The following is a 12,474-nucleotide window of genomic DNA, read 5'->3' as shown; positions in this document are numbered from 1 at the left end:
AAAAGAAAAGGAGATTTCTGCTTTCTGCACAAAGGAGGAATTGATCCCTGAGAAATGATGACAATTGCTGGTTTATTGAAGAACACAAAATTTTTCCTAGATTTTTATCATGTGAACTATGGTCAACAGAGATTTGAGTTCCCTCTCCTTAAGGTAAATTCTCCTTCTAGTTACTTCAAGTGAGTAGCTATTGTTTTTTGGCTACGGTGACTAATTTTAAAGGGCAACTTTTAGAAGCAGTCTCTTGAGGGAATAAGAAAGTAAGCTTATTTATTTTCACATATATATTCTAACGGGTTGTGAAATAAAATTGGAATTGAGGCCAGATTTTTTAAAAGATTAAAAGACTTGAGTAAAAATTTATACTCGTAAACAGTCGATGTGGATCTTTCATATTGAGGACTGTGGAATATTTATTTTCCTCTAAAAAATGAAATGAAAAACATTGGCAGCCTATTGTGACTGTGCTTGCACAAAGTCAAAGTGTATATTTAATTTTGACATGGAGTGCAGTGACATAATGAATGATTTGAGGCAACCAATGAGATACATGCTAGTTACACATCCCAAAACAAATTTAACCAAATATTTAATAATATGGTGAACTGTCATTTGAGACAAGATTCTACAAACTGTCTTTGTTTGTAGTTAGGTGTTTGGAAAGTTCATAAACTTTTTTAGGATAGTGAAATCTATTTGCTACATTAAAATAAGTTCTTTAATATAAATATTTTCAGAAATAAAATAACAGTGGTGTTATTATTGGTTATTATGTGGTGTTATTGTTATAATTGGTTATTATTTCAGTAGTTCAAGAGGTTTGCCCAGGTAACTGGTGAATATGGTAGACATTGAACATCATCTAGCATAAACAAATTTTATGAAATGTTTAGCTTTGTATTTGGAGAAATTTTCTTTGAATAGTTATTCAGAATTATCATGCTTTTTCAAAGTTTATGAATGCTCAGGTCTTCTAAGCATGTTTTTATATTATTTACATAATACATGATTTTCATTTATTAAACATTTTTACTGTATTATACAGAATATCATATTATTATACTTTAGAAACTCACTTATAAATCAGTAATATTTCCCAGTTTGCTAGTGTACTGTTCAGTTAGCCTCTATATCCCAAAAGTGATTAGTGGGTCCTGGAAAGCAATCATAATGATTGAGTCAGTGACCTTTAAGAAGTAATTCGCTATCAAGAATATACTTAGTTTTTGATAGTAGTAGGTCGTCCATCTCCTTTCTTGTTAAAGTCTTGTGTGTTGTAATTTAAATTTTGAAAAGCACTTTCAGTGCTTGGTCTATGCATGTTTGAAATTAGAGTAGTTATATATTCACAGTATCTTTTGAGGACACTCCCAACAGTGAACATCAGTGAGTTTTTCTTTTCTTTCAGGAATTGATGCCAACATAAAGGATAGCTTAGGTCGAACTGTCTTAGACATTTTGAAAGAACATCCGTCTCAGAAATCTCTCCAGATTGCAACACTCTTACAAGGTAAACAATATCGAATGATGGAGGAGTTTTCCTTAAAATCAAGATTAAATTAAAACTCTTATTTTGAGCTTTGAGTTAGTGTTTACTTTTGAATGAACTTATCATTCTGGCAGATTTTAAAATCGAATAACTTTCTAAATGTTTTATTTGTTTTTCAACTCTTCAGTAGTTTTTTTTTTAAAGTTAAAGTATCTATTCACTACTTTATACTAAAATCTCTTTAAAATCCATGAAATAAATATGTCATTGTGTGCTTGAATGACCATATAAAGTGGCAATTAAGATTTATCTTATATTTGAATAATAGTTTAAGACTCTTGGGAGATTTTTATTTCTTTCTGGTTTCTATGATTATTAGGTAGATAAGCCAGATGCTAGTCTCTTTTTTGCACAAGAGGGAAACTGGAGCTCTGAGAGATGTTTTGTTCAAACTCATATATCCTATGCTAAGTAGCATTGCTAGTACATAAATACTGAATTAACAGTAGTGACACAGTAGTTGAATCTGGCTGAATACAATTTATTTCTTCCCTACTCTAGTAGTACAAAATTAATTTTACTAGCCTCTGTTCTTGATAAAGATCATTTTAGTACATTTGTAGTTAGTTGCAGCCATTAGGCCTATTGATGATTTGAAAACGATCCAGGCACTACTTTTTCATTTGCAGAATTAAATGCTTCTCAATTTAACCTAAAGCTTTTATGAAAAATTTAGATTTAAATGCTTTCTCTTTATGATTGATCTTTAGGCCTGGCATAGAGTATATTACCTTAAAAACCTAGATGTTTTCTTTCTCCTCTCTAGTGAGCCCCTACACTGTTCAGCCATTGTTGCAGATTGACTGTAAATATAATAGAGGAGGAAAGCAGGATAGATTTCATCAGGTATATGTAGTCAATTTTCCATTGCTGTGACAAAATAGCAGAAGAAAATCACTTAAAGATGTTTATTTTGGTTCAAGGTTTCAGTCCATGATGGAATGGCTGCATTGCTTCTAGGCCTGTGGCAGGGGAGAAGCATTATGGCCAATGGGCATGGTGGAGGAAAGCTGCTCACCTCATAGCAGCCAGGAAGAAGAGGAAGGGGGATTGGGGGACAAGATATATTCTTCCGGGGCATGCCTCCAGTGACCTCCTTCCTCCAACTAGGCTCCACCTCCTAATAGGTCCTAATGGCTGAAGCCATTGATGAGGTTACCACCCTCTTGATCCAGTCACCTTTCAAAAGCTCCTCAGCTCTGAACACTGCTGCATTGAGGACCAAGCCCCTAACACATGAGTCTTGGAGGACGTATCACATCTAAACCATAACAGAGTATTGGTTGGGAAACTGAAGAACATAGTCTGTAGGGAAATAAATGAATTAAATTCAAGTAGGGCAGGCCAAGAAGGAGTATAAAGAGTACATGGCCATTATGTGCCCTTTTCGATTTTCAAAACCTTTTAGGTTCCTTCAATTTTCTTGTCCTTAGAGAAATTAATTGGAAGTCAAATGCATACAGAGATGAGTCAGAGAATCCAACCATAATTTTTATATTAATTCAAATTAAAATCAAGTTGACTAAAAGCTAAAAAATATTGCCTCACTGTTCCTTATCGTTTGCCTCTATGCACTTATATTTTGCATTGGATTTTTGCCTCTGAATGAACTTAAAGGTAAACTTAAGCTCATGTCTGTTATGTCTTTTGGGAGAAGTAAAATAAATGCTCCTCACTATAAAGGGGATGGACACAATTTATAGGCATTTTTTACATATTGCACTGGTTCAACATAGATGAAAATGTTATTATATAGGAATAAATGGTTAAGATTCATTAGGTATGTCAATTTGTGATAGGGTGTATTGGGCATCTTTGAATTTTTCAAATTACTGGCAAATTTCTGAATGTAAAAGTATTATATTTTCTATATTCCTGGATTTCAAGTCTTTGATTCATTTTAAATCTAAGTATAAAGTTTTCTTATTGAAATAAAGCTGATTTATAGTGGCTAAAATTATTGTTTTACCAAATTGCTGCCCAAATTACATAGTTACAACATGGTCCAGATGTTTTAAGGATAGATTTCCACAGATTTTTCTCTTTTCCTATTGGAATTTTCCTAGTGGAATTGCCTTTTAGTAGAAAATATTTGAATAATATGCAGACACAGGTTGTATGAGAGTACCAACTTTCTCAATTTTGACAAGTTCCTTTTAAATAAAGAATATAAGCAGAAGATCCCAGTGGAAAGGGATCTGTTTATTTAATTTTTTATAAAGAGGCTATAAACTAGCCACATGTGGGCTGATTACTTTTTGCATATAGGATATATATTTTATTTAGATTACATATTTTTGGTCCACACTGTTTCCATAAAACTTGTAGTAACTGATAACATTAAAAAAATTCTGAATTTCAGTTAATAGTCCTAAGTTTTGGCTTCTCAAAAAATACACAAAACAAAACAAGGCTTTCGTTTTATGTCACTGCTGAACTTTGGATGGAACACCTGCTCTCTGATTAAATATGCTCTATGTACTTTCTATTCTTCCTGTGACATTCAGGCTGTTAGTTGACATTAATCCCTGCATTCAGTTTTGTTTTCCTTCTTTTGTTTTCATGTCCCATGTCTTTCTGGCTGTACCAGTTATTAGCTGTATGAATATGGGCAAGTTAAAAACCTCCTTCTTTAGTTGTTATTTTAAAAACTGAGATAGTAATGGTGCACATGTCATAGATTTGTAAGGATTAGATGAGTTAATTTATATGAAATATGAAAAGCTATGCTGGTTATACAGTAAGCATTATTTAAGTTTTCATTGCTGCTAATATTTTAGTGTCTTTATCAAAAAAGAAAATGAAAGGATGAGTATAGGGCATTACTGCATGCATAATGGGGATTAATATCATTTCCTTGTGAAAATAGTTTAGTTTGCAGATATGTTTATCTACAAGATCATAGAACCAGTGTAAAATAAACTTATCCTATTTCATTCATGTATGTTGCTGGACTGGTGTTATGTTCTGAATTGAATATCAGTGTTTCAGGAATGATCAAGTCTGTTTAAAGCACATCTCAGGAAGTTTTATTTATTCATTTATTTATTTATTTTTAAAATTTTATTTTATTGGTACATTTTAGGTATACAATGAAATGACATTCATCATTGGAAATTTGCACCTTTACATAATCTCTCTTGGTTCTTATTTTTCCCCCTTCCCCTGCCCTCCCTTCAACCCCTCCATCCCTCCCTATTTACAAAGACTTTATTTCCAGCTTTTTATTTTCTCATATTAATTCCATTCCCGTCTTTCCTATCACCTACCCACTTCCCTTTGCCCCTTGCCCCTTTTCTTCCTATTTCACGTTATCTATTATACCTTTTAGTCCTTATTTACACTTTCATTTTCTCACACTAGAGAAACTATTCAGTATTTACATGTGTGTCCTGTTTATTTCACTTAAGAGTATTGCCTCAATGTGCATCCATTTAGCTACAAATGTCTCAAATTTCTCATTTTTTATGGCTGAGTAGTACTCCATTTTTTAAAAAGATCACATTTTCTTTATCCAGTCTCCAGTTGATGGGCATTTGGGCTGCTTCCAAGTTTTAGCTATTAGAAATTGTGCTGCTATGAACATGGGTGCACATATATCACTGTGGTTATGATTCTTTTAATTCTTTTTTTTGTTGTTGTTGCACTTTATTAAATTTCTTTATTGGTACATTGTAAGTATACAACACAATTACATTTCTCATTGGGAATTGTACCTTTACATAATGCATCTTGGTTCTTATTTTTTCCCCATTCCTACCCCTCCCTTCATGCCCTCCACCCTTCCCTGTTTACAAAGACTTTATTTCCACTTTTTCCATTTTTCAGCATTTTTCCTTTCCCTTCTTTCCTTTCCCCTGCCCCTCCCACTACCCCTACCCCTTTGGACCTTTTCTTCCTATTTTACATTATCGATTATTCATTCTAATCATTGGTACATTTTAGGTATACAATATAATGACATTCATCATTGGAAATTTGCACCTTTACATAGTCTCTCTTGGTTCTTATTTTTCACCCTTGCCCAGCCCTCCCTTCAACCCCTCCAGTCCTCCCTATTTACAAAGATTTTGTTCCTCTTTTTCCATTTTCTCATATTAATCCCATTCCCTTCTATCCTTTCCCCAGCCCTCCCACTTCCTTCCCATTTGCCTCTTTTCTTCCTATTTCACATTACCTATTATACATTTAGTCCTTATTTACACTTTCAGTTTCTCACACCAGAGAAACTATTCGGTATTTACACGTGTGTGTCCTATTTATTTCACTTAAGAGTATCGCCTCAATGTGCATCCATTTAGCTATAAATGTCTCTAATTTCTCATTTTTTATGGCTGAGTAGTACTCCATTTAAAAAAAAAACAACACATTTTCTTTATCCAGTCTCCAGTTGATGGGCATTTGGGTTGTTTCCAAGTTTTAGCTATTACAAACTGTGCTGCTATGAACATGGGTGCACATATATCACTGTGGTATGATTCTTTTAATTCTTTGGGGAAGATCCCCAGCAGTGGAATAGCGGGGTCAAATGGGACTTCCAGTCCTAGTTCTTGGAGGTATCTCCATACTGATTTTCACAGTGCTTGCACCAGTCTACACTCCCACCAGCAGTGGAGCAGGGTTCCTCTTTCCCCACAGCCCCGGCAGCATTGGTTATTGGTTGATTTCATGATAGCAGCCATTCTTTCTGGAGTGAAGTGGAATCTCAGCATTGTTTTCATTTGCATCTCTCGAATGACCAATGATGTTGAACATTTTTTCATATGTTTATTTGCTATTTCTACTTCTTTGTGTGAGAAATGTCTGTTCATTTCAGATGACCATTTTTGGATTGGGTCTTTAAATTTGGAAGATCTGATCTTTTTAAGTTCTTTATAAATTCGAGATAGTAGACCTTTGTCTGAGGAAGAGCATGTGAAGATTTTTTCCCACATTGTGGATTGTCTCTTCACACTGCTGATGGTTTCTCTTGCTGTGCAGAAGCTTTTTAATAAGAAGAGATCCCATTTGTTGATTGTTTGTGCTAGTTCATGGGCAACTGAGGTTTTGTTCATAAAATCTTTTCCTACACCCATGTCTTCAAGGGTTCTACCTAACCTCTGTTCCAACTGGTTCAGAGTTTCTATTTTAATATTTAGATCTTTAATCCATTTTGATTTTAGTTTAGTGCATGGTGAGAGATATAGGTCTAGTTTTAATCTTTGGCAAGTTGAAGCCCAATTTTTCCAGCACCATTTGTTAAAGAGGCTATCTTTCCTCCAGTGAGGGTGTTTGGCTCCTTTGTCAAAGATGAAATGGCTGAGTGTGTCTGGCATTGTTTCTGCATCTTCTAATCTGTTCCACTGGTCCTCAGGTCTGTTTCTTTGCCAGTACCATGCTGTTTTTATCACAGTAGCTTTGTAGTAGAGTTGCAGGTTGGGGATTGTGATACCCTCTGCCATGTCTCTGTTACCTAGAATTGCTTTTGCTGTTTTGGGTCTCTTCTTGTTCCAAATGAATTTTTGGATTGTTTTCTCGAGGTCTATGAAGTATGCTGCTGGGATCTCAATTGGAATTGCATTAAATCTATATAGCAGTTTTGCAAGTATGGCCATTTTCACTATATTAATCCTTCCTACCCAGGAGCAGGGGATGTCTGTCCATTTTCTGATATCATCTTCAATCTCCCTTTTCAGAGTGCCATAGTTTTCAGCGAAGAGGTCTTTGATTTCTTTCGTTAGGTTGATTCCTAGGTATTTCAGTTTTTTGGATGCTATTGTGAAAGGAATTATTTGCCCTATTTCTCTCTCAGTGAGTCTGTCATTTGTATAGAGGAAAGCTATTGATTTTTGTGTGTTGACCTTGTAACCATCTACTTGACTGAATTTGATTATTAAGTCTAGAAGACTTTTGGTGGAGTTCTTGGGGTCTTCCATATAGAGTATCATGTCATCTGCAAATAATGACCATTTGACTTCTTCATTTCCTATCTTTATTCCTTTTATTTCTTTCTCTTGTTTAATTGCCGTGGCTAATGTTTCCAGAACTATATTGAACAAGAGTGGTGATAGTGGACATCCTTGTCTTGTTCCTGATTTGAGTGTGAAGGATTTCAGTTTTTGACCATTTAGTATGATATTGGCTGTTGGTTTTTCATAGATGGCTTCTATCAGTTTGAGGTAGAGACAATCTATTCCAATTTTTTGTAGGGTTTTTATCATAAATGCATGTTGGATTTTGTCAAATGCTTTTTCTGCGTCTATGGAGATAATCATATGGTTTTTGTCCTTGGCTCTGTTGATATAGTGTATTACATTAATTGATTTTCGTATATTGAACCATCCCTGGATCCCTGGGATGAATCCCACTTGATCAGGGTGTATGATCTTCTTGATGATCTTCTGCATTGTGTTTGCCAGTATCTTATTAAGGATTTTTGCATCTCTGTTCATTAGTGAGATTGGCCTATAATTCTCCTTTCTCTGCTTTGAGGATCAAGGTGATGCTTGCTTCCAGGAGTGAATTTGGGAGTATTGTTTCCCTTTCAATTTCATTGAAGAGTTTAAACAGTAGTGGCAGCAGTTCCTCTCTAAATGTCTTGTAGAATTCAGCAGTGAAGCCATCAGGGCGCGGGCTTTTCTTAGTTGTTAAGTTTTTAATTACATTTTCAATTTCATTGGTTGATATTGGGTTGTTCAGAATTTTTAGGTCTTCTTCGTTCAACTTTGGTAATTCGTATGTATCTAGGAATCTGTCCATGTCTTCTATGTTGTCCATTTTATTGGCGTATAGGTTCTGGACGTAGGTATTGATGATCCTCTGGATTTCTGCTGGGTCTGTGGTAATTTCACCCTTTTCATTCCTAATTGCATGGATTTGGGCCTTTTCTTTCCTTTTTCTGACAAGGTCGGCTAAGAGTTTGTCAATTTTGTTAATTCTTTTGAAGAACCATCCCTTGGATTCATTGATTTTTTGTATCGTTCTCTTAGTCTCCATTGCATTGATTTCTCCTCTGATCTTTATAATTTCCTCCCTTGTATGAGCTCTGGGGTTGTCCTGCTCTTCTTTTTCTAGAAGCTTGAGGTTCAGCATCAGGTTGTTTAATTGGACTCATTCTGTTTTCCTAATATGCCTATTCACTGCTATTAATTTCCCTGGTAACACTGCTTTCATTGTGTCCCACAGATTCCGATATGGTGTATTGTCATTGTCCTTTAATTGAAGGAACTTCTTAATTTCTTCTTTAATTTCCTCTGTGACCCATTGGTTATTCAGAAGTGTGTTGTTCAATTTCCACATGTTTATGAAATTTTTTGAGTTTCTTTTGCCATGGATCTCCAATTTCATTGCACTATGGTCTGATAATATACAGGGGATAACTTCAATTCCTTTGCAGTTATTTAAACATGTTCTATGTGTGAGTATGTGGTCTTATTTTTGAGAATGACCCATGTGCAGCTAAGAAGAATGTGTATTCTGATTTTGTGTGGTGGAAGACTTTGTAAACATCTGTTAAGTTCATTTGTTCAAGAGTTCGATTGAGTTCTAGTATTTCATTACTTATTTTTAGTCTAGTTGATCTATCTATTTGTGACAGTAGGGTGTTGAGGTCTCCCACTACAATTGTATTAGTGCATATATGACTTTTCCTGTCCATTAGTATTTGTTTTATATAGTTGGTTGCACTAGTGTTTGGTGCATAGATATTTATAATTGTCATCTCTTCCTCTTGGATTCTTCCCTTTACAAGGATGTAGTGTCCTTGTCTCTCTTAATCAGTGTTGGTGTGAAATCTACTTGATCTGCCAAGAGGATAGCTACTCCTGCTTTTTTTCTGGTTCCTGTCACATGGAGTATTGTTTTCCACCCTTTAACTTTCAGTCTATGAGTTTCCTTTTGAATGAAGTGTGTTTCTTGTATGCAGAATTTTGTTGAATTTTGCTTCTTGACCCATTCTGTGAGTCTATTTCTTTTGAATGGTGAATTGAGACCATTAACATTGATGATTGTAACTGATATGTACTGACTTATCATTATTCTGACTTTTTCTTTTTGTCGGATTCTCCTCCTTTACATTTAATTTCTTGTCACGTCCAATGGATTCATTCCCCTGGGCTTCCTGGAGTTGTGATCCTCGTTGTCTTTTCCTAGGATATTGTCTATAATTTTTTGGAATGCTGGTTTGGTATTCACGAAGTTCCTCAGGTGCTTTTTGTCGTGAAAGTATCTTATTTCTCCATCCATTTTGAAAGATAGTTTTGCAGGGTACATCAATGTGGATTGGAGGCTGTTTTCTTTTAGGGTTTGGAATATGTCACTCCAAGCTCTTCTTGCCTTGACAGTTTGTGTTGAGAAGTCTGCTGTGATTCTGATTGGCTTTCCTTTGTATGTGATTTGTTTCTTTTCTCTAACTGCTTGGAGAACTTTGTTCTTCTGTTGAGTTTCTGGAATCTTAACAATTATATGCCTGTGTGTAGATTTTTTTTGATCAAGGCTATTTGGAATCCTATATGCCTCACTTATCTGTATGTCAAGCTCTTTTCCCCTCCTTGGGAAATTTTCTGCCATTGTTTCTGTGAAGAGATTTTTTTATGTCATCTCCACTCTCTCCTGTTTCTTCATTGAGTCTAGTCAGTCTTATTTTATTCTTCTTTGCATCATCTAGCAGCTGCTGGATTGATTTCCCATGTTCCCTTATAATTTTGAAGCAATTTTTCTTTTCCTGGTCACTAATTGGAATTTTATCTTCTATATCTGAAATTCTGTCCTCACATTGGCTCATTCTGCTGTGTAGACTTTCAGTGGAGTTTTTCATGTCCTGGAAATCTATTTGCATCTGTTTTATGGATTCCATTTGTTTCCTGTGTTGGGATTCCATCATGTTCCTGAGCTCCTCTCTAGATTTATTAATCATGTCTTGCACTAGGGGCACAATTTCTCCTGTTATCTGAGAAATTATTTCTGATTTCATTTTTCCCAGATCCTCTTTTGTTGCCAGTTCAGGGAGTCCAGGTGGTTGAGTATCAGATTGTTCCATCTGGTTTTCCTTCGGGGTTGCTGTAGGTGATCTGGAAGTCTGGTTTTGAGACTTATTTACATGTTTTCTCATTTCGACTGGGGTGGGGGCCTGGTAGCACCTGCACAGATTACCTCCTCTGAGCTGGGAGAGGTGGGATAGGGCTGGGAGCAGCGGTAGGGATGGTGGCTCAAAAGCCCTTTCCTGTGGGCTGGGAGCAGCGGGAGGGATTGTGGCCAGGAAGCCCCTTCCTCTGGACCAGGAGCAGTGGGATGGCGGCTCAGAAGCCCCTCCCTCTGGGCTGGGAGCGTTGCTGGCCCGGAAGCCCCTTCCTCTGGGCCTGGAGCAGCGGGACAGAAGGTGGCCCAAAAACCCTTTCCTCTGGGCTGGGAGCAGCGGGAGGGATGGTGACTGGGAAGCCCCTTCCTCTGGACCAGGAGCAGTGGGCTGGTGGCTCAGAACCCTCTACCTCTGGGCCAGGAGCAGCAGGACTCAGTACCTTGGTCTGGTGGTCTGGTGTCCTCTGCGTCTTTGTAGTGTGGAACCAGGTGGCTGCCTGTCTGCAGCGGGGTGAGTCAGTGTCTTCTGCATGACTTGGCCGATCAGTCTCACGTTATTCTTCTTTGCAACATCTAGCAGCTGCTGGATTGATTTCTCGTGGTGCCTTACAATTTTGAAGTAATTTTTCTTTTCTGGTCACTAATTGCAATCTTATCTTCTGTGTCTGAAATTCTGTCCTCCCATTGGCTCATTGTGCTGTGTAGACTTTCAATGGAGATTTTGATCTCCTGGAAATCTGTTTGCATCTGTTTTATGGATTCCATTTTTTTCCTATGTTGGGATTTCATCATGTTCCTCAACTCCTATCTAGATTTATTAATCATGTTTTGCACCATGACCACAATCTCTGCTGTTATCTGAGAAATTATTTCTGATTTCATTTTTTCCAGATCCTCTTTTGTTGCCAGTTCAGGGAGTCCAGGTGGTTGAGTATCAGAGTGTTCCCATTTCCCTTTGGGGTTGCTGTAGGTGATCTGGACGTCTGGTTTTGAAACTTGTTTACATGCCTTCTCATTTTTTCGGGGGTGGGCATGGGATGTGTGTGCTGTTGGTGTCTGTGCTGCTCACCTCCTCTGTGCTGGGAGTGGTGGTTCTGCCAGTGGCCTGGAAGCCCCTTCCTCTGCACTGGGAGCAGTGGTACTATGGCCCGGAAGCCCCTTCCTCTGTGCTCCATTTCAGGAATTTTTAAATCTTTGGATAGAAAAATTTAAGGTAATTAAGAAGACTACTGTGTCTTCAATAAATACATTTAGTTTTAAGGAATGTATATAAGATGTTTAGTTTCCAGTAGAGGTTCATGAGTTTCCCCCGAAGTATCTGTTTTATTATTTAAAAATTTAAAAAAATCTTAACATAAATTTCTTTTGGTTTGTTTGTTTTTTGAAGTTCTTTTGAAAATTGAGGATGTATTGAATATAAGAGTAAATAAATGAAAAATCAACCACCAAAAGTAAAACATAAAGCTTAGCAATTGATTTTTTACATAAATCCAAGTATGTAACTTGAAAAAATGTATGTACACAGAATATTTAGATGGTGTGGGAAGACCAACCGTCCTTGAAGAGCATGTACAGGAAGATACAACAGAAGAAACACACATTTCATCTCCTGTTGAGTCTCCTCACAAGACCAAAAGTGAGTATTTGTAAAGCCCTTGAAACTTTATTAGAGTTTTGACTTTTATGCAGAAATTTGTCACATATGCTAACAGTTGTGCAAATTTGAAATCTAATATGTTATTTCCTATAGTCTTGTATTTTATGTGTTTATTCAATCAATATCTTTTAGGTTTCTGTACTTGTTAGGAACTATTTGAGGCCCAGAGATATAATAGTGAATAAAGCATGTAGCTATCTCTGCTGTTCTGCAA

At 36.4% G+C, this 12,474-nt stretch overlaps 1 protein-coding gene across 23 annotated transcripts in view; it reads left to right on the top strand.

Annotated features, from left to right (window-relative positions):
• Anks1b (ankyrin repeat and sterile alpha motif domain containing 1B) overlaps nt 1–12,474 on the top strand; it is a 1,083,815-nt gene that overhangs the window by 177,771 nt on the left and 893,570 nt on the right. For all 23 annotated transcript variants that reach the window (XM_087192834.1, XM_087192832.1, XM_087192833.1 and 20 more), the window contains 2 exons: nt 1,409–1,510; nt 12,129–12,239. In XM_087192834.1, coding sequence (XP_087048960.1) covers nt 1,409–1,510; nt 12,129–12,239 — 213 coding nt within the window. The remainder of the gene's footprint in view (nt 1–1,408; nt 1,511–12,128; nt 12,240–12,474) is intronic.

This window comes from Heterocephalus glaber, unplaced genomic scaffold, assembly GCF_053883595.1.
Source record: "Heterocephalus glaber isolate CG9 unplaced genomic scaffold, H.glaber_assembly_v1.0 deba00001572, whole genome shotgun sequence".
NCBI lineage: Eukaryota > Metazoa > Chordata > Mammalia > Rodentia > Bathyergidae > Heterocephalus > Heterocephalus glaber.
Note: the sequence above shows the minus strand (reverse complement) of the source record. Positions and strands in the feature narration are given on the sequence as shown.